Source organism: Oncorhynchus mykiss, chromosome 13 (genome assembly GCF_057628025.1).
Source record: "Oncorhynchus mykiss isolate SJ-2025 chromosome 13, ASM5762802v1, whole genome shotgun sequence".
Classification (NCBI taxonomy): Eukaryota; Metazoa; Chordata; class Actinopteri; order Salmoniformes; family Salmonidae; genus Oncorhynchus; species Oncorhynchus mykiss.
Window position 1 is genome coordinate 11,915,086 of NC_143034.1, and position 27,415 is coordinate 11,942,500.

Sequence of the window (27,415 nt, forward strand, 5' to 3'; positions counted from 1 at the left end):
CTCAACTATCCACGAGGGAACACCGTCGTCTGTGTCTCCCGCAACACAACACCACTCTCAACTATCCACGAGGGAACACCGTCGTCTGTGTCTCCCGCAACACAACACCACTCTCAACTATCCACGAGGGAACACCGTCGTCTGTGTCTCTCTAACACAACACCACTCTCAACTATCCACGAGGGAACACCGTCGTCTGTGTCTCTCTAACACAACACCACTCTCAACTATCCACGAGGGAACACCGTCGTCTGTGTCTCTCTAACACAACACCACTCTCAACTATCCACGAGGGAACACCGTCGTCTGTGTCTCTCTAACACAACACCACTCTCAACTATCCACGAGGGAACACCGTCGTCTGTGTCTCTCTAACACAACACCACTCTCAACTATCCACGAGGGAACACCGTCGTCTGTGTCTCCCGCAACACAACACCACTCTCAACTATCCACGAGGGAACACCGTCGACTGTGTCTCTCTAACACAACACCACTCTCAACTATCCACGAGGGAAAACCGTCGTCTGTGTCTCTCTAACACAACACCACTCTCAACTATCCACGAGGGAACACCGTCGTCTGTGTCTCTCTAACACAACACCACTCTCAACTATCCACGAGGGAACACCGTCGTCTGTGTCTCTCTAACACAACACCACTCTCAACTATCCACGAGGGAACACCGTCGTCTGTGTCTCCCGCAACACAACACCACTCTCAACTATCCACGAGGGAACACCGTCGTCTGTGTCTCCAGCAACACAACACCACTCTCAACTATCCACGAGGGAACACCGTCGTCTGTGTCTCCCGCAACACAACACCACTCTCAACTATCCACGAGGGAACACCGTCGTCTGTGTCTCTCTAACACAACACCACTCTCAACTATCCACGAGGGAACACCGTCGTCTGTGTCTCTCTAACACAACACCACTCTCAACTATCCACGAGGGAACACCGTCGTCTGTGTCTCCCGCAACACAACACCACTCTCAACTATCCACGAGGGAACACCGTCGTCTGTGTCTCCCGCAACACAACACCACTCTCAACTATCCACGAGGGAACACCGTCGACTGTGTCTCTCTAACACAACACCACTCTCAACTATCCACGAGGGAACACCGTCGTCTGTGTCTCTCTAACACAACACCACTCTCAACTATCCACGAGGGAACACCGTCGTCTGTGTCTCCCGCAACACAACACCACTCTCAACTATCCACGAGGGAACACCGTCGTCTGTGTCTCCAGCAACACAACACCACTCTCAACTATCCACGAGGGAACACCGTCGTCTGTGTCTCCCGCAACACAACACCACTCTCAACTATCCACGAGGGAACACCGTCGTCTGTGTCTCTCTAACACAACACCACTCTCAACTATCCACGAGGGAACACCGTCGTCTGTGTCTCTCTAACACAACACCACTCTCAACTATCCACGAGGGAACACCGTCGTCTGTGTCTCTCTAACACAACACCACTCTCAACTATCCACGAGGGAACACCGTCGTCTGTGTCTCCCGCAACACAACACCACTCTCAACTATCCACGAGGGAACACCGTCGTCTGTGTCTCCAGCAACACAACACCACTCTCAACTATCCACGAGGGAACACCGTCGTCTGTGTCTCTCTAACACAACACCACTCTCAACTATCCACGAGGGAACACCATCGTCTGTGTCTCTCTAACACAACACCACTCTCAACTATCCACGAGGGAACACCGTCGTCTGTGTCTCCCGCAACACAACACCACTCTCAACTATCCACGAGGGAACACCGTCGTCTGTGTCTCCCGCAACACAACACCACTCTCAACTATCCACGAGGGAACACCGTCGTCTGTGTCTCTCTAACACAACACCACTCTCAACTATCCACGAGGGAACACCGTCGTCTGTGTCTCCCGCAACACAACACCACTCTCAACTATCCACGAGGGAACACCGTCGTCTGTGTCTCCCGCAACACAACACCACTCTCAACTATCCACGAGGGAACACCGTCGTCTGTGTCTCCCGCAACACAACACCACTCTCAACTATCCACGAGGGAACACCGTCGTCTGTGTCTCTCTAACACAACACCACTCTCAACTATCCACGAGGGAACACCGTCGTCTGTGTCTCTCTAACACAACACCACTCTCAACTATCCACGAGGGAACACCGTCGTCTGTGTCTCCCGCAACACAACACCACTCTCAACTATCCACGAGGGAACACCGTCGTCTGTGTCTCTCTAACACAACACCACTCTCAACTATCCACGAGGGAACACCGTCGTCTGTGTCTCCCGCAACACAACACCACTCTCAACTATCCACGAGGGAACACCGTCGTCTGTGTCTCCCGCAACACAACACCACTCTCAACTATCCACGAGGGAACACCGTCGTCTGTGTCTCTCTAACACAACACCACTCTCAACTATCCACGAGGGAACACCGTCGTCTGTGTCTCTCTAACACAACACCACTCTCAACTATCCACGAGGGAACACCGTCGTCTGTGTCTCTCTAACACAACACCACTCTCAACTATCCACGAGGGAACACCGTCGTCTGTGTCTCTCTAACACAACACCATTCTCAACTATCCACGAGGGAACACCGTCGTCTGTGTCTCTCTAACACAACACCACTCTCAACTATCCACGAGGGAACACCGTCGTCTGTGTCTCCCGCAACACAACACCACTCTCAACTATCCACGAGGGAACACCATCGTCTGTGTCTCTCTAACACAACACCACTCTCAACTATCCACGAGGGAACACCGTCGTCTGTGTCTCTCTAACACAACACCACTCTCAACTATCCACGAGGGAACACCGTCGTCTGTGTCTCCCGCAACACAACACCACTCTCAACTATCCACGAGGGAACACCGTCGTCTGTGTCTCTCTAACACAACACCACTCTCAACTATCCACGAGGGAACACCGTTGTCTGTGTCTCTCTAACACAACACCACTCTCAACTATCCACGAGGGAACACCGTCGTCTGTGTCTCCCGCAACACAACACCACTCTCAACTATCCACGAGGGAACACCGTCGTCTGTGTCTCCCGCAACACAACACCACTCTCAACTATCCACGAGGGAACACCGTCGTCTGTGTCTCTCTAACACAACACCACTCTCAACTATCCACGAGGGAACACCGTCGTCTGTGTCTCTCTAACACAACACCACTCTCAACTATCCACGAGGGAACACCGTCGTCTGTGTCTCTCTAACACAACACCACTCTCAACTATCCACGAGGGAACACCGTCGTCTGTGTCTCTCTAACACAACACCACTCTCAACTATCCACGAAGGAACACCGTCGTCTGTGTCTCTCTAACACAACACCACTCTCAACTATCCACGAGGGAACACCGTCGTCTGTGTCTCTCTAACACAACACCACTCTCAACTATCCACGAGGGAACACCGTCGTCTGTGTCTCTCTAACACAACACCACTCTCAACTATCCACGAGGGAACACCGTCGTCTGTGTCTCTCTAACACAACACCACTCTCAACTATCCACGAAGGAACACCGTCGTCTGTGTCTCTCTAACACAACACCACTCTCAACTATCCACGAGGGAACACCAACGTTGGTGTCTCCAGCAACACAACACCACTCTCAACTATTGTATTCACCTTTTCAATAGAATCTAAGAATATTACTACAGCGCTATTCATCCTTTAGGCTGATTTTATGCTATCATATCCAATGATAGCCCCCACTGATAAACTACATTCTTCCACCGACCAACCTGTCTGCAGAGGGAATCTTCACCCCATGCCGCCGACTTAGTTTTTAGGACACCTCCACGAGTGGCCATTACAACCAGCCCCGCCCACTGGTTATGGCCTGGCGAGAACCAACCTCAAAGATCCCACCACCCTTATTAGTGATAGTGAGACAATATACCGTTAAAACAACTCAACTAGTCAATATACATATACACACTGAAACCCAATAGGGTGAAAAGTCACTCCCACAATCGCTCCTGCTTCCCGACTCACTCCCAGCATGCACTCCGACGAGAGAGAGAAAGAGAAAGAAATGGATGGGGAGAGAGACAGAGAGAGAGAGAGGGATGGGGAGAGAGACAGAGAGAGGGATGAACATAACTTCCACAAAGCTGTGAACGATCTGAGAGACAAGGTAAGAAGGGCATTCTATGCCATCAAAAAGAACATACAATTTGAGATACCAATTAGGATCTGGCTAAAAATACTTGAATCAGTTGAAGAACCCATTGTCCTTTATGGTTGTGAGGTCTGTGGTCCGCTCACCAACCAAGAATTCACAAAATGGGACAAACACCAAAAATATCTTCTGTGTACAACGTAGAACACCAAATACTGCATGCAGAGCAGAGATAGGCCGAAACCCGCTAATTACCAAAATCCAGAAAAGAGACATTAAATTCAACAACCACCTAAAAGGAAGCAATTCCCAAACGTTCCTTAATTCTTATGGATTAAATCCCGTTAACGGGATCGATTTCACAACATCCGGTGAAATGGCAGAGCGCCAATTTTTTTACATTTTTATTAGAAATATTTAACTTTCATACATTCACAAGTGCAATACACCAAATTAAAGCTTAACTTCTTGTTAATCTTGCCACTATGTCATATTTCAAAAAGGCTTTACGGCGAAAGCACACCATGCGATTGTGTTAGGATAGCGCCTAGCCACAGAGAACCATACAGACATTTTCCAGCCAAGGAGACGGCTCACAAAAGTCAGAAATAGCGATTAAATTAATCGCTAACCTTAGATGATGTTCATCTGGTGGACTCCATGTTACACAATACATGTTTGTTTTGTTCAATAAAGTCACTCTTTATGTCCAAAAACCTCAGTTTAAATTGACGCGTTATTTGAGACAATGCATTACTGAACATAATATCCAATGAAATTGCAGCGAGCCACATCAAATTACAGAAATACTTATCATAAACCTTGATAAAAGATACAATTGTTATACATAGGATTGAAGATAAACTTCTAGTTAATCCAGCCGCTGTGTCAGATTTCAGAAAGGCTTTACGGCGAAAGCAAACCATGCTATTATCTGAGGACAGCACCCCATCAAACAAACACAGACAATCATAATTCAACCCGTCAGGCGCAACACTTTAACTCAGGAATAAAGATATAATTAATGCCTTACCTTTGACGAGCTTCTTCTGTTGGAACTCCAATATGTCCCATAAACATCACAACTGGTCCTTTTGTTCAATTAATTCCATCGTTATATATCCAAAATGTCCATTTATTTGACGTGTTTGATCCAGAAAACAAACAGTTACCACTCGCGCAACATGACTACCAAATATCTCATAAATTACCTGTAATCTTTGTCCAAACATTTCAAACAACTTTCCTAATACAACTTTAGGTATTTTTTAACGTAAATAAATTTAAGACGGGATAAACAACGTTCAATACCGGAGGAAAACAAAGTGTAGCGAGCATTTCTGGTCACGCGCCTCTATTAAACAGTGCATTTCACTCGACCCTCGTTCTGAACTGATTCTGAATAGCTGTACTTCTTCATTTCTCAAAGGAAAAACATCAACCAATTTCTAAAGACTGTCGACATCCATTGGAAGCGAAAGGAACTGCAAGCAACTGCCTTAGAATTCTAGATTCCCAATGAAAAGTCATTGAAAAGAGAATTACCTCAAAAAACAAATCCTGGATGTTTTGTCCTTGGGGTTTTGTCTGCTAAATAAGTTATATTTTACTCACAGACATCATTCAAAGACTTTTAGAATCTTCCGAGTGTTTTCTATCCAAATCTAATAATATGCATATCCTAGCTTCTGGGCCTGAGTAGCAGTCAGTTTACTTTGGACACGCTTCTCATCCAGATGTCGAAATACTGCCCCCAAGCCATAAGAAGGTATTACAAAGCCATCACCTACAGAGAGATGAACCTGGAGAAGAGTCCCCTAAGCAAGCTGGTCCTTGGGCTCTGTTCACAAACACAACCACACCCCACAGAGCCCCACGACAGCAACACAATTGGACCCAACCAAATCATGAGAAAACGAAAAGATAATTTCTTGACACATTGGAAAGAATTAACAAAAAGACTGAGCAAACTAGGATGCTATTTGACCCTCAACAGAGAGTACACAGTGACAGAATACCTGATCACTGTGACTGACCCAAACTTAAGGAAAGCTTTGAATATGTACAGACTGAGCTGCACTTCCTAACCTCCTGCCCAATGTATGACCATATTAGAGACACATATTTCCCTCAGATTACACAGATCCACCAAGAATTTGAAAACAAACCCGATTTTGATAAACTCGCACAGTGTGCCATCACAGTGTGCCATCACAGTGTGCCATCACAGTGTGCCATCACAGTGTGCCTTCACAGTGTGCCATCACAGTGTGCCATCACAGTGTGCCTTCACAGTGTGCCATCACAGTGTGCCATCACAGCAGCAAGATTTGCGACCTATATTTATGTTTATTTATTTTCCCTTTTATACTTTAACTATTTGCACATAGTTAAAACACTGTATAAAGACATGCTATGCCATTTAAAAAGTCTTTATTCTTTGGGAACTTCTGTGATTGTAATGCTTACTGTTCTTTTTTATTGTTCATTTCACTTTCGTATATTATCTACTTCACTTGCTTTGGCAATGTGAACATATGTTTCCCATGATAATAAAGCAAATTGAATTTAATTGAATTGACAGAGTAAGGAAGGTAGAGATAGACAGAGACAGAGAGACAGAGTGACAGAGAGAGGAATGGATAGAGAGACAGAGACAGACAGACAGACAGAAAGACAGACAGACAGACAGACAGACAGACAGACAGACAGAGGTGAATGGAGAAATAAAGTTGAATGTTAGGACAGCCAAAACTCCTTGGTGTGTGAATGAATGAATTAATGCAATTCAGATTTTATTTGTGAAGTAAAACTTCTAAAACTGTCTTGCTCCCCCCTCCTCCCCTCCTATCCACCCTCCCATCCCTTCTCCCTCCCTTCCTCCCATTTTCTCCTCCCTCCCTACATCCCCCTCCTCCCCCCTCCTCCCTCCTTCCCTGCTCCTCCCCTCTCCCCTCTCCCTTCTCCCTCCCCACCCTCACCCCCTCCCTCCTCCTTCCCGTCCTTCCTCCCCCCTCCTTCCCGTCCTCCCTCCTTCCTCCTCCCTCCTTCCTCCCCCTCCTCCTCCCTCCCTCCCGCCCCCCTCCCTCCCTCCCCTCTCCTCCTCCCTACTCCCCACCTCCATCCCTCCCTCCCTCCCCCCTCCTCCTCCCTCCTCCCCTCCTTCTCCCTCCCTCCCTCCCCCCTCCCTCCCCTCTCCTCCTCTCCTCCTCCCTACTCCCCTCCCCCTCCCTCCCTCCCTCCCTCCCCTCTCCTCCTCCCTACTCCCCTCCCCCTCCCTCCCTCCCTCCCTCCCTCCCTCCCTCCCTCCCTCCCTCCCTACTCCCCACCTCCATCCCTCCCTCCCCCCCCTCCCCTCCTCCTCCCTCCCTCCCTCCCTCCCTCCCCCCTCCCTCCCCTCTCCTCCTCTCCTCCTCCCTACTCCCCTCCCTCTCCCTCCCTCCCTCCCTCCCTCCCCTCTCCTCCTCCCTACTCCCCTCCCTCCCTCCCTCCCTCCCTCCCTCCCTCCCTCCCTCCCTCCCTCCCCCTCCTCCTCCCTCCCCTCTCCTCCTCCCTACTCCCCACCTCCCTCCCTCCCTCCCCTCTCCTCCTCTCCTCCTCCCTACTCCCCTCCCCCTCCCTCCCTCCCTCCCTCCCTCCCTCCCCTCTCCTCCTCCCTACTCCCCTCCCCCCCCCTCCCTCCCTCCCTCCCTCCCTCCCTCCCTCCCTCCCTCCCTCCCTCCCTCCCTCCCTCCCTCCCTCCCTCCCTCCCCTCTCCTCCTCCCTCCCTCCCTCCCTCCCATCCCTCCCTCCCTCCTCCCCTCCTCCCCCCTACTCCCCTCCTCCTCCCTCTCTCTCTCCAGGGTGTTCACAGTGACAGCAGTGGCCCAGCTGTGTGTGTTGGGTACTATGTGGATATTTGGAGTGTTCCAGTTCCAAGAGGATGGGACAGTGGTCATGACATATCTCTTCACTATCCTCAACTCTCTACAGGGAGCACTGCTGTTCATCATGCACTGCCTACTGAACAAAACGGTATGGTGTGTGTGTGTGTGTGTGTGTGTGTGTGTGTGTGTGTGTGTGTGTGTGTGTAACACTGTGCTCTGCTGCCCTCATCAGGTTAGAGAGGAGTATTGCCAGCTGCTGTCCTGTATCTGCACACCACAGAAGAAGAGATACTCAGATTTCAGCACTAACAACCCTTCCTCCAGCCAATCCCAGGTACATACACAGTATATATATATATATATATATATATATATATATATATATATATATATAGAGAGAGAGAGAGAGAGAGAGAGAGAGAGACCACTTTCATTATGATAACCTCCTTGTATCATTGTGTGTCCTAGGGGTCAAGGCGTACCCAGAACACAGGGGAGTTGCAGACATGATGACATCACCAATCCCCCATAATGCACGTCTTTACTCCCCCTCCCTTTTCAGGCCTGGTTCAGTAGAAAATGTGCCCTACGAGCCCGGCTGCTTAGTAAAAATGTGCCCTATCTAGAACCTTAACAGGTTCTTCGACTGTCCCGGTAGGAGAACTCTTTCAATAACCCTTTTTGGTTCCAGGTAGAAACCTTTTTTGGATTCCATCTAGTTGCCTTTCCACAGAGGGTTCTTCCTTCAAACAAAAAAAGTTCTACCTGAAACCAAAAAGGTGCCTCTATGCGGACAGCAGAAAAACCCTTTAGGAACCCCCTTGTCTAAGTGTGTACTAGCCCAGCTGGTCAGCAGAAAAACCCCTTAGGATCCCCCTTGTCTAAGTGTGTACTAGCCCAGCTGGTCAGCAGAAAAACCCCTTAGGATCCCCCTTGTCTAAGTGTGTACTAGCCCAGCTGGTCAGCAGAAAAACCCCTTAGGATCCCCCTTGTCTAAGTGTGTACTAGCCCAGCTGGTCAGCAGAAAAACCCCTTAGGATCCCCCTTGTCTAAGTGTGTACTAGCCCTGCTGGTCAGCAGAAAAACCCTTTAGGAACCCCCTTGTCTAAGCGTGTACTAGCCCAGCTGGTCAGCAGAAAAACCCTTTAAGGGAACCCCCTTGTCTAAGTGTGTACTAGCACAGCTGGTCAGCAGAAAAACCCTTTAGGATCCCCCTTGTCTAAGTGTGTACTAGCACAGCTGGTCAGCAGAAAAACCCTTTAGGAACCCCCTTGTCTAAGTGTGTACTAGCACAGCTGGTCAGCAGAAAAACCCTTTAGGATCCCCCTTGTCTAAGTGTGTACTAGCACAGCTGGTCAGCAGAAAAACCCTTTAAGGGAACCCCCTTGTCTAAGAGTGTACTAGCACAGCTGGTCAGCAGAAAAACCCTTTAGGAACCCCCTTGTCTAAGTGTGTACTAGCCCAGCTGGTCAGCAGAAAAACCCCTTAGGATCCCCCTTGTCTAAGCGTGTACTAGCCCAGCTGGTCAGCAGAAAATGTGTCTTAAATGTGTCTTAGCCCCAGTGATCAGTGCTCGGAATCCTTAAATTCCTCCTCTGATTAGACACTTCATATCAAACTTGATGTTAACCACTGTCTTATCAAGCATTAGGTTATCCAATCAGAAGTTAAATGATCTTCATGCCATCCAATAGGAATCCATATGATCTTTGTCATCCAATAGGACTCCATATTCTCTTTATGTCTTCCAATAGGATAAGGGGGAGTAGGAAGTGACAATGATGCAATGATGTCACAGTAGTTTCATTTTCACCGACGTAACATTTACATTTCAGTCATTAAGCAGATGTTCATATGCAGAGCATCTTACAGACAGAAAAGAAAGAAGGACCATATGGTGTTTATGTCATCCAATCAGAAGATATATGATCTTCCCGTCATCCAATAGGAATCCATATGATCTTCATGTCATCCAATAGGAATCCATATGATCTTAATGTCATCCAATCAGAAGTTATATCCTCTTTATGTCATTTTTACAGCCACAAAAGATCAGTACTATTTTACTGATCTTTTATAAACGCTTACAAACATATATTTTTTTTATAGTTCATAAATTGTTTGTTATAATGCTTATTCGTTATAGTTATTATGAAGTGTTACCAGAGTATGAGAGGATGGCTGGTGGGTGGTCCAGAAGGGGATGAGAGGATGGCTGGTGGTCCAGAAGGGGATGAGAGGATGGCTGGTGGTCCGGAAGGGGATGAGAGGATGGCTGGTGGTCCGGAAGGGGATGAGAGGATGGCTGGTGGGTGGTCCAGAAGGGGATGAGAGGATGGCTGGTGGCTGGTGGGTGGGTGGTGGGTGGTGGGTGGTCCAGAAGGGGATGAGAGGATGGCTGGTGGCTGGTGGCTGGTAGGTGGTGGGTGGGTGGTGGTCCAGAAGGGGATGAGAGGATGGCTGGTGGGTGGTCCAGAAGGGGATGAGAGGATGGCTGGTGGCTGGTGGGTGGTGGGTGGTGGGTGGTCCAGAAGGGGATGAGAGGATGGCTGGTGGCTGGTGGGTGGGTGGTGGGTGGTGGGTGGTCCAGAAGGGGATGAGAGGATGGCTGGTGGCTGGTGGCTGGTGGGTGGTGGGTGGGTGGTGGTCCAGAAGGGGATGAGAGGATGGCTGGTGGGTGGTCCAGAAGGGGATGAGAGGATGGCTGGTGGCTGGTGGGTGGTGGGTGGTCCAGAAGGGGATGAGAGGATGGCTGGTGGCTGGTGGGTGGTGGGTGGTGGGTGGTCCAGAAGGGGACTAGTTGAATCATTTAGAATTTTTCAAACACCTCAAAAAGCTTTTTCCTGCAATCTAGAGCCAAAACCATTATGCTTAATTCTATGTAAAATATATATATATATGTATTTCTGCATGTCTAAGTGTATCTCTTGAGATGTCTGTACCCTCCTGACTGGTGGGAATTCTTTTTAAGAAAATAAAATGCTTTTCTGCATCTCTTTTTAAAATCTGGCTAAAATATTCAATGGAATATGAGTCTTATTCATTACATTTAGTTATTGCTGGCTTTTTTTGCCAGCAAGCATGTCAGCTAAGATAGTTACCAAACTGGATAAGCCCCTGTGTCCCCTATGGGCATGATGCCTCTGACCTCTGACCTCTATGCATATAATGAGATAAGAATCTTATGAGATAAGAGTCTTTGAGTAGAACATGGCTTCATCAATCACACTGCTTTTGTCCAAAAACAACGTTTATCGACAGGTTTTTTTCAGAAATCCCAGTTGAAAGATTCCCGGAATCAGGAGGAAATAAGCAGGAAATCCGGAATTCTCCAATCGGGATTTTGGGGAAAACCTGGTCATTTGTTTGAAAGGTTAAAGATAATGTGATACCCTACGGGCATTTTCCTGGACACAGGAAGGTTTGTTTACTTCTGACCAACTGAACCCGGGTCCAGCAACTGTGAACCCAACACCTTAGTTGTTACGCCAAGAGCTCCCAACCAAGTTCAACATCAGAACACAAAATATAAGCTTGTGTTAATCCATTGTTTGTAAACAATGTCACATGGTTAAAAAACATCATTTTGAGCTCACGGGTGTTCCTGCATCCACAGCTCAGTCTATTGTTTGAAAGTGGTCACATCCCTCAGCTGAACCAAAACAAGCGGTGGGGGAGGGGACCCCTTTAAGGTTCCCCCCTACAACTTGGTCTAAGCACAATCATCCAGATACTCGGCTGTCTTCAAGAAATTGTCAAAACAATGTCTGCAATCAATATTTATTTTTAATTCTATTATTTTGCACTTCAACAATCGGTTTGGTTTTAGTTTTTTTTTTAAAAATGAATGTGTATTATATGAAAAATAATTCAAAGCGATTGTGTATTTTTTTTAGAATGTATAATTTTTTATGTTATTCTATGAGCAGAGTTCTGAATGTAAGCACTTATTGTTGTACTTGACTGCAGGAGTCTGTATGGCTGGGGGGGGGGGGGGGGGGTATGTGTGGGTGTGTCAGTGGGTGGGTGCGCTTTTGGTATATCTGTAATGTTATCTACAATTAAATCGTTGTTACAAAGAACCTACTGTATATGTCTTCTTACCACACACACACACACACACACACACACACACACACACACACACACACACACACACACACACACACACACACACACACACACACACACACACACACACACACACACACACACACACACACACACACACACATACACACACATTTGTTTTACTATCCTTATGGGGACCAAACAACTGATCCCCATTCAAAGTTATAACCCCTAACCCAAATTCTGACCCTGATTGTAACCCTAACCCCGAAGCCCAAAAAAGCCTTTTTCCTTGTGGGGTTGAAATGTCATACACTTGTCAGAATGTTCCTTGTGGGGTCTGTTGAAATGACCCCACTTGTCAGAATTTTCCTGGTTTTACTATCCTGTAAGTACTGAGGGGAATACTACAAAGCATAATTTGAGAAGTTAGCGAGGTATCTTTGGTCAACTCTGAGTTCAACTCAGGATAACCGGTCGTACTAAAGTGGCTCACCTTTTAAGCCAGGTAAATTTCTATGGCAACGAATCCTTCAGAAATGACCTGTTTCGAGGCACGGTAACTCATGGCTAAACTACACTTACCCTGAATGAAATGACTGAGCCTTGTGTTGATGACCAATGGAATCATTGCATTATCGTCCCCTTCAAGACAGCTGATATTTTGTATTGTTATTATTACTCAAATGTTTTAAAAAAAAGGTAAAATATTAAAATACATATCGCAGTGGTGGGTGGTGTAAGGCAGGGCTTTACCTAGCATAGACTTATAGATGACCTGGAGCCAGTGGGTCTGGCGACGAATATGTAGCGAGGGCTAGAGCATACAGGTCACAGTGGTGGGTGGTGTAAGGTGCTTTGGTAACAAAACGGATGGCACTGTGATAGACTACATCCAATATTCTGAGTAGAGTATTGGAAGCTATTTTGTAGATGACATCGCCGAAGTCAAGGATCGGTGGGATAGTCAGTTTTACTAGGGTAAGTTTGGCGGCGTGAGTGAAGGAGGCTCTGTTGCGAAATAGAAAGCCGATTCAAGATTTGATTTTGGATTGGCGATGTTTGATATGAGTCTGGAAGGAGAGTTTACAGTCTAGCCAGACACCTAGGTATTTGTACTTGTCCACGTATTCTAGTTCAGAACCGTCCAGAGTAGTGATGCTAGTCGGGCGGGCGGGTGCGGGCAGCGAACGGTTGAAGAGCATGCATTTGGTTTTACTAGCATTTAAGAGTAGTTGGAGGCCACCGAAGGAGAGTTGTATGGCATTGAAGCTCGTTTGGAAGTTACTCCGCCTGTCTGCCTGCCTCCCTTTCTGTATTGACTTGAGCTAGTGAAGTGCAACATTGTATCAAATCAATCACCCAGCAACGGCCCAATATGAATGTCCAGCAGAAGTTGTCGCTAACAACCTTGAAACATTGTATCAACTAGCCTATTCTGGGCCCTCAGAGTTTCCTGCCTATATAAGCCCTCAGAGTTTCCTGCCTCTATAAGCCCTCAGAGTTTCCTGCCTCTATAAGCCCTCAGAGTTTCCTGCCTCTATAAGCCCTCAGAGTTTCCTGCCTCTACAGGCCCTCAGAATGAAATTCTACACATTTTACCATGGGGCAGAGAAAAGATATTCTAACTAATTTCCTGAAATTATACACATTTCACCATGGGGCAGAGAGAAGGTCTCTCACAGTTCAAGTGTACCTATGATAGAAATTACAGACCTCTACATGCTTTGTAAGTAGGAAAACCTGCAAAATCGTCAGTGTATCAAATACTTGTTCTCCCCACTGTAATTGTTCAATTTGAGAGCAGCTTCTGTCCGTCGGGTCTACTTTGGATTCTGTTGACCAATGTCCTTCTCTTCCCCCTCCATCTAGCCCTCCCTCTCTCCTCTCTCAATCCTCGCTCCCCTCCTCCCTCCCTCCATCTAGCCCTCCCTCTCTCCTCTCTCAAGCCTCGCTCCCCTCCTCCCTCCCTCCATCCAGCCCTCCCTCTCTCCTCTCTCAATCCTCGCTCCCCTCCTCCCTCCCTCCATCTAGCCCTCCCTCTCTCCTCTCTCAATCCTCGCTCCCCTCCTCCCTCCTTCCATCCAGCCCTCCCTCTCTCCTCTCTCAATCCTCGCTCCCCTCCTCCCTCTCTCCTCTCAATCCTCGCTCCCCTCCTCCCTCCCTCCATCTAGCCCTCCCTCTCTCCTCTCTCCATCCTCGCTCCCCTCCTCCCTCCCTCCATCCAGCCCTCCCTCTCTCCTCTCTCAATCCTCGCTCCCCTCCTCCCTCCTTCCATCCAGCCCTCCCTCTCTCCTCTCTCAATCCTCGCTCCCCTCCTCCCTCTCTGCTCTCAATCCTCGCTCCCCTCCTCCCTCCCTCCATCTAGCCCTCCCTCTCTCCTCTCTCCATCCTCGCTCCCCTCCTCCCTCCCTCCATCCAGCCCTCCCTCTCTCCTCTCTCAATCCTCACTCCCCTCCTCCCTCCCTCCATCTAGCCCTCCCTCTCTCCTCTCTCAAACCTCACTCCCCTCCTCGCTCCCCTCCAACCCTCCATCCATCCATCTAGCCCTCCCTCTCTCCTCTCTCCATCCTCGCTCCCCTCCTTGCTCCCCTCCTCACTCACTAACTCCCTCCCTCCCTCTCTCCAACCTGTTTTCGTTTTGTCATTCTGGGGTATTATGTGTAGATTGTGCCATTACAGACTTTAGACCAGAGCCCTAATCCCTACATACAGTAGTGCACTACTTTAGACCAGAGCCCTATTCCCTACGTACAAATAGTGCACTACTTTAGACCAGAGCCCTATTCCCTCCGTACAGAAGTACACTACTTCTGATCTTAGCCCATAGGGAATAGGGTATAATTTGGGATAGGGCATATATTCTGTGTTAGCTGTGCTTGTGAGACACAACACTGCACTCTACTAGTCTGTTTTCTATTGTCTTCAGGTTTGGGGGGAGAATTATGAATTTGATGTGAGTAAATGATTGTATGAAAAGAAGTGACTATTTATTAGGATGCATTCATTTTGGTGTGAATATGTTAAGCATAGTGTTTGTACGTGTGGCAGGTAGCCTAGTGGTCAGAGCCAGTAACCGAAAGGTTGCTTGATCAAGTCCCCCAAACTGACAAAGTATAAATCTGTTGTTGTGCCCTTGACCAAGGCAGTTAAGTCACTGTTCCCCACTCGGCCGTCATTGTAAATAATAATTTGTTCCTAACTGACTTGCCTAGTTAAAACATGTTTTTTAATCACTCAAACAGTGTCATTCTTTATTTGTTCTTTATTCAAAACACATTACACTGGGAGAACAGATGCTTCATTACCTTTACTATAATACACTGTGTATTACAACATTACCTCCACTATAATACACTGTGTATTACAAGATTACGTCCACTATGATACACTATGTATTACAACATTACCTCCACTATAATACACTGTGTATTACAACATTACCTCCACTATAATACACTGTGTATTACAACATTACCTCCACTATAATACACTGTGTATTACAACATTACCTCCACTATAATACACTGTGTATTACAACATTACATCCACTATAATACACTGTGTATTACAACATTACCTCTACTATAATACACGGTGTGTTACAACATTACCTCCACTATAATACACTGTGTATCACAACATTACCTCCACTATAATACACTGTATATTACAACATTACCTCCACTACAATACACTGTGTATTACAGCATTACCTCTATTATAATACAATGTGTATTACATTACCTCCACTATGATACACTGTGTATTACAACATTACACAGAAATGCTTGTAAGAGATCTCAAATATAGTGTGTTAGGTGATCTAGTCAATGACAGCATCTATGAGATCTAGATACGAGATCTAGTCTGTGGAGGTAGGAGATCTAGTCTGTGGAGGTAGGGGATCTAGTCAACGGAGGTAGGGGATCTAGTCAACGGAGGTAGGGGATCTAGTCTGTGGAGGTAGGAGATCTAGTCAACGGAGGTAGGGGATCTAGTCTGTGAAGGTAGGAGATCTAGTCTGTGTTGGGTGATCTGGGTTGACCTGCAGGGCAACTTGATCTCTGTGTTGTTGCTTGTGGATCTCTCAGTGGATCACTCAGTGGATCTCTCAGTGGATCTCTCAGTGGATCACTCAGTGGATCCTGTCCTCCTGACCTGGACTAGCGGCCTATCCTTCGTGATGTGGTAGCTTCCATTGGATCTGGTGTTTTTGATCTGCTTCTGAACAGCGGATCCAGTCTGTGGGATCTTTCCGTTTCCGGTGGATTTAGTCTTTGGGATCTGGCCCATCCTTTGAGCGGATCCGGTGTTTGATGTTTTGTCAGGGGATCTTGTCTCTTGGTTCTGGTCAGTGGTTGAGATCTTGGGAGATCCGGTCATTGGGATCTGGGCTCCGACAGGGGATCCGGTTTCTGTCAGCTTGCTGTCGTCAGTGGATCTAGTCTCGGTATCTTCTCCCTCATTGGATGATCCGTCGTGTGGGATCTGGTCTCCATCGTCATCCCCAGGGATAGGGTCTAGCTCTACCTCCACACACACTCTCTGGGGTAACACCACTAGCCAGCACTTAGAACAGCTGCTCTCGAAGTACGGATACAGCGTCTCTGTGAAGCGGTGCGTGAAGGTGAACAGGAGTTTGTCCCTCATCGCATCCCAGAATTCCACCTGACCCTCCTCCCAGTCCAGAAACACCTAAAGATAACATAAAACTTCATTTTATGAGGATGGTTTATCTGTAACAAATTATAAATGAAGAAAAAAGGAAATCTGTTGTTGGCACTCTGTCTTACAGGGTAAAACTACAGAAACAGAAGACTAAGTTAGACACACAGGGTCAACAGTTAATTAACTGAATCTATTTGATTCTATTCTAATACTTGTGGGTGTGCCTCCCCCTCTCTCAAGTACACCCTCTTATCTAACTATTGCCCCACCTTGATCCTGTGAAAGGGGCGGGACCAGTCCAGAGGGAGGGTGGTACAGGGTGTGGTCATGGCACGGTACGTCCCATTCCGTAGGCTGAGGGTCCATAGCCCCTCCTCCGGACACGCCTCAAACTCCTCCCTCCTACGCACCGATTGGCTAGCCACACCAACTGTCCAGTTGCTGCTCTCTCCAACCTTGAAGCAGGATATATTTGTTATCATTATACTCTTGTATACTTAAAATGATATTTTGAATTGTACCGGCAAAGTAACATTCCTGAAAGACAAATACATATAACATTCCTCCAAAACCATCAATAAAGATCAGTGTGTGTGTATGGGCCCTGGTCAAAAACACCAAGAACCTCCATCAGTGTGTGTGTATGGGCCCTGGTCAAAAACACCAAGAACCTCCATCAGTGTGTGTTTATGGGCCCTGGTCAAAAACACCAAGAACCTCCATCAGTGTGTGTTTATGGGCCCTGGTCAAAAACACCAAGAACCTCCATCAGTGTGTGTTTATGGGCCCTGGTCAAAAACACCAAGAACCTCCATCAGTGTGTGTTTATGGGCCCTGGTCAAAAACACCAAGAACCTCCATCAGTGTGTGTTTATGGGCCCTGGTCAAAAACACCAAGAACCTCCATCAGTGTGTGTTTATGGGCCCTGGTCAAAAACACCAAGAACCTCCATCAGTGTGTGTTTATGGGCCCTGGTCAAAAACACCAAGAACCTCCATCAGTGTGTGTTTATGGGCCCTGGTCAAAAACACCAAGAACCTCCATCAGTGTGTGTTTATGGGCCCTGGTCAAAAACACCAAGAACCTCCATCAGTGTGTGTTTATGGGCCCTGGTCAAAAACACCAAGAACCTCCATCAGTGTGTGTTTATGGGCCCTGGTCAAAAACACCAAGAACCTCCATCAGTGTGTGTTTATGGGCCCTGGTCAAAAACAACAAGAACCTCCATCAGTGTGTGTTTATGGGCCCTGGTCAAAAACACCAAGAACCTCCATCAGTGTGTGTTTATGGGCCCTGGTCAAAAACACCAAGAACCTCCATCAGTGTGTGTTTATGGGCCCTGGTCAAAAACACCAAGAACCTCCATCAGTGTGTGTTTATGGGCCCTGGTCAAAAACACCAAGAACCTCCATCAGTGTGTGTGTATGGGCCCTGGTCAAAAGCACCAAATAGTGAACAGTGTGCCATGTGAAACCCATCCTCAGTCAGTGAGAGCCCCACCTCCACGGTCCAGCAGTGGGTGCCGGCGCTGAATCCTTCCCAGCCCAGAGCGCAGGCGATCGGGTCAAATCTCTCCGGGTTAGCAGGCTGGATCTGGATCCTCTCCTTTCCCAGCAGGACAGAGGTTAGCCCAGGGGAGAGGACCAGAGATGGGCAGGACGTGGTCGGGTCCAGGGTTACTGGAGCTGAAAGGGAGGGGTTGGGGGAAGAGGGGGACAGGGGAGGGAAAGTGAGAGGGGGAGATAGGGGACACACCACTCCGTCCCTCCTCCCAGACTCACTGTAAGGGGTTATGTGCAGCATGTCGTTCCAGACGGAGTAACGGAGGTTGGTCAGGTGTTTGGACACGTCTATCAGAGGACCACACACCTCCTCTGGCTCCCCATGACTCTGCCACGTCCTACAAACACACATACTCTATTCTGTTACAGGGCTCTGTGTGTGTCTGCGTGTGATTTGTGCCAAAAAGAGAAGCACAGAGCGAGAGAGAGAGAAACAGAGAGAGAGAAACAGGGAGAGAGAGACAGAGGCAGAGAAAGAGGAAGAGAGAGAGAGACATAGGGAGAGAGAGACAGAGAGAGAGAGAGAGAGAGAGAGAGAGAGAGAGAGAGGGAGAGAGAGGGGGAGAGAAACAGAGGGAGAGAGAGACAGAGGGAGAGAGAGACAGAGAGAGAGAGACAGAGGGAGAGAGACAGGAGAGAGAGACAGAGGGAGAGAGACAGGGGAGAGAGACAGAGAGAGAGAGAGAGAGAGTGCATACCTCTTTACTGTCTCCTGGTAATTCTGGAAAACAAAGCAATGTCTTATCACATTTATGCCAATGCACAGTATGCCATCACGCACACACGCACGCACACACGTACGCACACACGCACGCACACATGCAAACACACCTGCAGAAAGGTGATGTCATCCCTGTCTTCCTTCATTTCTTCCTCGATCTCTCGGATGGTTTTAGCCAGCAGCTTCATCTCTTTTCCCACTCTCTCTCTCTTTTCCTTCATCACTCTATTCCTCTCCTCCTCTTCCTCCCTCAGCCTGGCTAGCCTGGCCTCCTCCTCCTCTCTCAGGAACTGGTGCAGCTTCTCAAACTCCTCCTTTATCTGTCTCTCTGTCTGCTGGGCATGGCTCTGGGGGAGGGAGGGAGGAACGGAGTGGGGAGGCAGGGAGGGAGGGTGCACAGATGTGACAGCTGATTTGTGACAACCAATGTAAAAGGGGCTTCATAAATACATTGATTGTTTAATTGTGATTGATTCATTGACAGACAGACAATGCAAGTCGTACCTGGTTGTGTTGGGAGGCGTGTTCAAAGATCCGTGTAACCTTCTCAAACCTCCTGCTCTTCCCGAGCAGCTTCCCCAGTGAAGAGTTCAGCTCCCCCTGGTGGGCAGTGGGAAGAATGACAACCAGCATATCACAATACAACAGATGTATACTTTATTTTTCATATACTTTTTTTTCAATCTTCATTTTTGCTTCCATAAAAGCCCATAGGGACTGGTGTTGACCATTTGATTGTAATACTTCAGTGCAAATGCATGGGACGATTGTTGTTCGATGTGTCAATGTGTTTGTCCCTATCCAAGTAAACAATTTTTTTTTTTAAATACAAAAGTGATTGACTATGATAAACACTTTATCTACCTCCCCAATGCAAAATCGTTTTAAAAAAACGTCAACATATATTTTGTGGAAAAGAGATGTTTGTATGTTTCTTAAACGACGCAGCATACTCAAGGGAAAACGATTCCCTCTCATTGAAGCCACGGAAAGTCAAGGCCGACAGCGGTACTGCAGGCGTTGTTAGCAGAAAACAGGATCCCTCATTATAGGAATGGGGAAATGGCAACCCACCCCCCATTTTGGTTTTTAAATTGAATACAATCATAGTACCAATAATTGCTTCTAATACACCAGATGTATGTCCGACTATTTTAAAATCATACTGGCAACCTGCAGTACCCCGGTCGGCCATCAACTTCAGTTACTCAGAGGGGGCAGCACTGAGCTAGCCTGCAAAGTCAATTCCTGGAGTAGCTCAAACTGAGCGTGTCATGCGCTATTGACTCGTCCTATAGGAATGAATGGAGTCACGTGATCGATGGTTTTGTCCATTCTTTATACAGCCATTGGCCCATGCTGGATTGTTGACAAAATGACAGAGCAGCTCAGATGACTGTTCCATTTGACCATGGGGCGCCTCCCTCACCGATTTCACCCGGTCACTTGACCGGCCATAGCCGATATTGGCAGTACAGTACAGCGTTTCTCAACCATTTCTATATCAGTGACTGGCGAGACACGGCTCATGTTTAAAACGAATACAAAAAACACCACTGGAGATCAGTGGAGGCTGTCATGGGACTCTTCTGAAGGTAACTGATTTAAATAATGTATGGGTGTTTTGTGCCAACAACTAAAGGGGTTAAATACTTGTCTCCAACTTTTTTTTGTCTTCTGAGCTTATATATCCTAGATACAGTGCATTCGGAAAGTGTTCAGACCCCTTGACTTTTTCCACATTTTGTTACGTTACAGCCTTGTTCCAAAATTGATCAAATTTTTTTTCCCCCTCATCAATCTATACACAATACCCCATAAAGACAAAGCAGAAACAGGTTTTTAGAAATGTTTACTAATTTATTAAAAATCAAAAAACTGAAATATCACATTTACATAAGTATTCAGACCCTTTCCTCAGTACTTTGTTGAAGCACCTTTGGCAGCGATTACAACCTTGAGTCTTCTTGGTTATGACGTTACAAGCTTGGCACACCTGTATTTGGGAAGTTGCTCCCATTTTTCTCTGCAGATCCTCTCAAGCTCTGTCAGGTTGGATGGGGAGCGTTGCTGCACAGCTATCATCAGGTCTCTCCAGAGATGTTCGATCTGGTTCAAGTCTGGGCTCTGGCTGGGCCACTCAAGGACATTCAGACTTGTCCCGAAGCCACTCCTGCATTGCCTTGGCTGTGTGCCTGGTGTCGTTGTCCTGTTGGAAGGTGAACCTTCGCCGCAGTCTGAGGTCCTGAGCGCTCTGGAGCAGGTTTTCATCAAGGATCTCTCTGTACTTTCCACTGTCATCTTTTCCTAAACATCCTGACGAGTCCCAGTCCCTGGAAACACATCCTGACGAGTCCCAGTCCCTGGAAACACATCCTGACGAGTCCCAGTCCCTGGAAACACATCCTGACGAGTCCCAGTCCCTGGAAACACATCCTGACGAGTCCCAGTCCCTGGAAACACATCCTGATGAGTCCCAGTCCCTGGAAACACATCCTGACTAGTCCCAGTCCCTGGAAACACATCCTGACGAGTCCCAGTCCCTGGAAAAACATCCTGACGAGTCCCAGTCCCTGCCGCTGGAAACACATCCTGACGAGTCCCAGTCCCTGTCCCTGGAAAAACATCCTGACGAGTCCCAGTCCCTGGAAAAACATCCTGACTAGTCCCAGTCCCTGGAAAAACATCCTGACGAGTCCCAGTCCCTGGAAAAACATCCCCACAGCATGATGCTGCCACCTCCATGCTTCACTGTAGGGATGGTGCCAGGTTTCCTCCAGACGTGACACTTGACATTCAGGCCAAAGAGTTCAATCTTGGTTTCGTCAGACCAGAGAATATTGTGTCTCATGGTCTGAGTCTTTAGGTGCCTCAATTTCCAGTCTCAATGGAAATAAGGTATCTTTTTTTTATACAGTTGCAAACATTTCTAAAAACCTGTTTTCGCATTCCCATTATGGGGCATTGTGTGTTGATTGCTGAGAATTTGTATTTTATTTAATCCATTTTAGAAGAAGGCTGTAACGTAACAAAATGTGTAAAAAGTCAAGGGGTCTGAATACGTTCCGAACCTTATGACTTTTTATTTATTTTACTGTCTTTTTTTGCCATTGATGAATGTGTTATTCAATGCATTTCTATATAGTAGTAAAGGACATACTCAATATTCTATCAGAATATAATTGTAAATATATATATATTTTTATATAACTACCGGGGTCCTAAAACTCTAAATCAAATAGCTAAATGATCCATGGTATGACCATCTTAACACCATCCCATTTGTTAGTTTAGTAGAACCCCAGGGCCCCGGTGGGTGAAGATTTCACTTCAGGACTGGTCTAAAATGTACAAACTCCACCCATCCAGGGCACCGGGGCCATGCAAAACGAACTCGCCACCGTCAAGCTCTGCTTTCCGGCTATGGAGTGGCTGCCCAGAGGCGGAACTGGAGAATTTAAATAAATGTGCCGTCCATCAAACGGTGTGGTACTTCACTTGCATGATCATTGAGAAGCAAAATAACAGTTGTTGCCTAGGTTACGCAGATTGTTTTTACCCAATGCAAAACTCAAGTGGGGAGTTACATGTAGCCAGAGCCGCAACTTCCACTAGGGACGGGGGGATGGGGGGGATGTCCCCCTCACATTCAAAAATTGCATTTCCCCCCCCAGTTTTATCATTGGAATGTGATACAAAAGACGTTGACAGTGTGCTTTAGGACCATGCGGACACCTCCAAGCGGTCGGGCAGCATTTTTCATACAAGCAAGACACAGACAAGCAGTCTAAATAGTCATTTAATGTTCTGTTTTCAGCATCATTACAAGCAGTCAAAATAGTAGTGTTCTTTTTCAGCATGTCAGGCTAAGATGTGGCAGCATAACTATAAAGATTACATCATCACAAATGTAAACGTGTGGTTAAAACGCAGATTATTTTGCCCCAATACAATACTGCAATATCCTTACAGACAGAGGAGGTTGTATCCTTCTGCTACTGTAATATCCTTAGTTACGACAGAGAAGATTGTATCCTTCTGCTACTGCAATATCCTTAGTTACAACAGTCAGAGAAGGTTGTAGCCTTCTGCTACTGTAATATCCTTAGTTACAACAGTCAGAGAAGATTGTATCCTTCTGCTACTGCAATATCCTTAGTTACAACAGTCAGAGAAGGTTGTAACCTTCTGCTACTGTAATCTATATTGTCTGTCTAACTGATGACAGTCTATATTGGCTGTCTAACTGATGACAGTCTATATTGTCTGTCTAACTGATGACAGTCTATAATGGCTGTCTTACTGCTGACAGTCTATATTGGCTGTCTTACTGCTGACAGTCTATATTGGCTGTCTTACTGATGACAGTCTATATTGGCTGTCTTACTGCTGACAGTCTATATTGGCTGTCTTACTGATGACAGTCTATATTGGGTGTCTTACTGATGACAGTCTATATTGGCTGTCTTACTGATGACAGTCTATATTGGCTATCTAACTGATGACAGTCTATATTGGCTGTGTTACTGATGACAGTCTATATTGGCTGTCTTACTGATGACAGTCTATATTGGCTGTCTTACTGATGACAGTCTATATTGGCTGTCTAACTGATGACAGTCTATATTGGCTGTCTAACTGATGACAGTCTATATTGGCTGTCTTACTGATGACAGTCTATATTGGCTGTCTTACTGATGACAGTCTATATTGGCTGTCTAACTGATGACAGTCTATATTGGCTGTCTAACTGATGACAGTCTATATTGGCTGTCTAACTGATGACAGTCGGAGCACGTCTCTATGCTGATGCCGCGTTTGACTTTGAATGGGAAAATTGACCAGCCCAACTTGGTAGCGGGGCCGGCCGTTGCCCAGTGAAGGTTCTACTGCACTGACCAGCCAAAGGCTCAATAGTGTAACTGAGAAATTGCACAAAAATATATATTAACAGGTCCATAGGCTGCAGGCCATGTCCCCTTTTTCATTTTTGTATTTTAATATATTTTTAAAAAATACATGTGTGTCAATTTTGACCACCCAACTAAAAAATGGTCCAGCCCATCTGGCATTTACCAGAATTACCAGGTGGCGACTTCGCCCCTGGTTTCTATCCTTTATGTGTTATTTCATGCTCTTTCAGGTTCCCTAACTGACTAAAAGTCTCTCCGCACTGGGAGCCTTCTCCTCCTGTGTGTGTATTGTCTCCTCCTGTGTGTGTATGGTCTCCTCCTGTGTGTGTATTGTCTCCTCCCGTGTGTGTATTGTCTCCTCCTGTGTGTGTATTGTCTCATGCTTTTTTAGGTTCCCTAACCGGGTAAATGTCTTTTCACACTGAGAGCAGTGGTAGCTCTTTTTTTCTGTGTGCGTTCTCTCGTGATATTTAAAGCCCCCTAACTGGGTAAATGTCTTTCCACACAGGGAGCATTGGTACGGTTTTTCTCCCGTGTGTGTCCTCTCGTGTGTTTTCAGGTTCCATAACCAGGTAAAACCCTTTCCACACTGGGAACATTGGAAAGACTTCTCTCCTGTGTGGATTCTCTCGTGCTCTTTCAGGTGCGATGACTGGTTAAATTTCTTTTCGCAATGGGAGCATTGGAAAGGCTTTTCTCCTGTGTGGGTCCTCTCGTGCTCTTTCAGCTTTGATAACCATTTAAAACTCTTTCCGCACTGGGAGCAGTGGTTTGTCTTCTCTCCCCGTGTGAGAATTCCGTCGTTCTTTTTCAGGTTCCCTAACTGGGTAAATGTCGTTCCATTCTGAGAGCAGTGGGAGGTATTTTTTTCTCTGTGTGTCCGCTCATGATATTGAAAACCCCCTAATTGGGTAAAAGTCTTTCCACAAATGGCACATTGGTAAGGCTTTTCTCCAGTGTGTGTTCTCTCGTGCTCTTTCAGCTTTGATAACCAGGTAAAACTCTTTCCACAGTGGGAGCAGTGGTGTGGTCTCACTGGTTTGGGTGTCTCTGGGTCTGGTTCCCCTGAGGGACTCTTCCCGCTGTCAGAGGGAAAGGCTGGCCTCTCTCCTGCCAAAGACAAACAGAGTATTTGGTTAAACAGAAATAAAACCTCCACATGATTAAACTGTCTTCCTATGAGGTTTAATCTAGACTCGATCCCAAACGGTACATTTGGATCCTGGATGCTGATTGGTTGATAGCTGTTAAAGGGATATTTTGGAATTTTCACAATATCTACTTCCCCAGAGTCAGATGAACTCATGGATACCATGTGTATGTCTATGCGTGCAGTTTGACGGCAGTGGCTAACTAGCCGTAGCGCAATTGCTAACTAGCGTTAGCATAATCACTGAAAGTCTATAGTATCTGCTAGCATTCTAGCAGAAACTACCTGTAGCTTCCTTCATACTTGACACAGAGACATAAAATGGTATTCACCAGTTCATCTGCCTCTAGGGAAGTAGATGAAGGGCCTCGTTGCATCTCTTCAATAGTTCCATTTGAATCCTCCCTACGCATCCACTGTCCCACAGCCCAGCCTGGCAATTCATAAACTAATCTCCATTTTACCCCATGCTTCTTGCCTAACATTTGGTTTGTAACAGAGGGGAATTGTATAAACCTTGCCACCTGTGAGACCCAATCAAATCGCCGATGTGCAGAACGGAATCACGGATTCCAGACATTAAAAAAGAATTCAGTGTTATCGAAGTGTTATGTATAGAAAATGTATTGATCATTACAGAACATTACAGACTCCTTTAGTTCATTATTATCACCCCACTAGTTACTTACCGGTGTTCATCAGATCTCCAGTTTTTCCCTCCTCATTTTCCAATGTGACAGTAACCTCCCCCTGCTCCTTCACTCCAAAAACGACATCCGCCTCATCCTCCTCTTCCTCTCTGAGCGCTCCTGTATCTCCTTTCACTGTGACGTCCTCCTCTTCCTCTCTGAGCGCTCCTGTATCTCCTTTCACTGTGACGTCCTCCTCTTCCTCCTCTTCTTTCACGACAATATTAAGCCACAGACCCTCTTTCTCCGTCCAGCAGACCTCCTGTCCTTTGGCAGTGGGGGAGTTGTTTAGTGAGCTCATGGTCGGGGATGCTAGCTAGCTAGTTAGTTAGCATAAACAACTAGCCTAGTGCTAACTTAACCAGCTAGCGAGATGACTAACAACGTAAATATGAAATTAAACGGGGTAACTAGTAGATACGTCAGACGTGTGCTTTAAACACAGCAACTTCCCATTCACCGAAACCGTCTAACGAGCTGCAATGTTCCGGCTATATTGGCTAGCAAGCTAAGAAGGTGGCTGACGAGCTTCTTCTTCTTCTTCGGGGGGTTTATCTGCGGCTGGCAGTCAAGGGGTAATGATGCATTACCGCCACCTACTGTACTGGAGTGTGGGTCAGAGACCGGGAGAAATGAAATCCTGTCGGCCTTTAAAAAAATAAAATGAAGATTGGAGACTTCATATAATTATGTTCTACTTAGTACGCTCCTTAAACAGTGGTTTATTGACAGCTTTATTTAGTTGCCAGTGCACAAAAAAATAATAATAAATGGTGTCATAATTTCTTACACACATTGACTTTCTAAGTAGCTTTTCCTAGCCACCGTGCTTCTACACCTGCATTGCTTGCTGTTTGGGGTTTATGGCTGGGTTTCTGTACAGCACGTTGAGATATCAGCTGATGTACGAAGGGCTATATAAATACATTTGATTTGATTTGATTGACTTGAAGAAATGTTTGTATTTTTATACCCTCAAACACCAAATTAGGCCTAGCTACTTTCAGAACATGGCGTCATCACTGTCAATCGTGAATGATATTCTCCACGATCTGTGATTTAAAAAGGAAGAAGAAAAGTCCCCCAAATCGATGCTTCTATGTGACATCACAGGGTGGGATTAAAAGGAAGAAAAACTGTGATTTTCAAAACCTGAAACGAGTTTCTAGTCAGAGGGAGGGTATGTTCATGCTTCCCAGGTCACCAGGAACATCATTGTATTTGAATATCACTGTTTGGAAATTGTTTCAACTTTTGATGATGTTGTAAAGTGATCGAATTGCAAAAAAAACTATCTACTGAAGATATAGAACTTTCAACATACAGAAAGTGTCACAGTGTGATGTGTTTTGCTTCACACATTTTGAAAGTTCTTGACAACTTGATTGATGACCTGCAAAACGTTTTGGGACTGTTCCAACACATTCCAAAATAGGCCCCCACACTAGTACATTTTAAAGGGCCCCCACACTGGCCCATTTTAAAGGGCCCCCACACTAGTCAATTTTAAAGGGCCCACACTCTGGCCCATTTTAAAGTGCCCCCACTCTGGCCCATTTTAAAGGGCCCCCACTCTGGCCCATTTTAAAGGGCCCCCACTC

The 27,415-nt window shown here is 46.5% G+C and overlaps 3 protein-coding genes across 13 annotated transcripts in view; 1 reads left to right on the top strand and 2 right to left on the bottom strand.

Moving 5' to 3' along the window:
- The window catches only part of LOC110519495 (adhesion G protein-coupled receptor E5), a 237,587-nt gene extending 226,546 nt beyond the window's left edge, over nucleotides 1-11,041 (top strand). For all 11 annotated transcript variants that reach the window (XM_090195151.1, XM_090195150.1, XM_090195152.1 and 8 more), the window contains 3 exons: nucleotides 8,013-8,184; nucleotides 8,269-8,370; nucleotides 8,505-11,041. In XM_090195151.1, coding sequence (XP_090051277.1) covers nucleotides 8,013-8,184; nucleotides 8,269-8,370; nucleotides 8,505-8,546 — 316 coding nt within the window. In that variant the 3' untranslated portion in view covers nucleotides 8,547-11,041. The remainder of the gene's footprint in view (nucleotides 1-8,012; nucleotides 8,185-8,268; nucleotides 8,371-8,504) is intronic.
- A 4,311-nt stretch (nucleotides 11,042-15,352) lies between these two features.
- Nucleotides 15,353-27,415, bottom strand: part of LOC110485428 (E3 ubiquitin-protein ligase TRIM35) — a 14,364-nt gene continuing 2,301 nt past the window's right edge. The window contains exons 2-8 of the mRNA XM_036939985.2: nucleotides 19,567-19,662; nucleotides 19,173-19,409; nucleotides 19,040-19,062; nucleotides 18,561-18,679; nucleotides 18,280-18,464; nucleotides 17,048-17,233; nucleotides 15,353-16,805 (exon numbers count right to left, since the gene is read on the bottom strand). Coding sequence (XP_036795880.2) covers nucleotides 16,242-16,805; nucleotides 17,048-17,233; nucleotides 18,280-18,464; nucleotides 18,561-18,679; nucleotides 19,040-19,062; nucleotides 19,173-19,409; nucleotides 19,567-19,662 — 1,410 coding nt within the window. The 3' untranslated portion in view covers nucleotides 15,353-16,241. The remainder of the gene's footprint in view (nucleotides 16,806-17,047; nucleotides 17,234-18,279; nucleotides 18,465-18,560; nucleotides 18,680-19,039; nucleotides 19,063-19,172; nucleotides 19,410-19,566; nucleotides 19,663-27,415) is intronic.
- LOC118940261 (uncharacterized) lies at nucleotides 22,845-26,373 on the bottom strand. The gene is made up of 2 exons (XM_090195165.1): nucleotides 25,815-26,373; nucleotides 22,845-25,085 (listed from the first exon to the last, which is right to left on the bottom strand). The coding sequence occupies exons 1-2, from the start codon at nucleotides 26,113-26,115 to the stop codon at nucleotides 24,211-24,213; spliced, it is 1,176 nt and encodes a 391-aa protein (XP_090051291.1). The 5' UTR covers nucleotides 26,116-26,373; the 3' UTR covers nucleotides 22,845-24,210.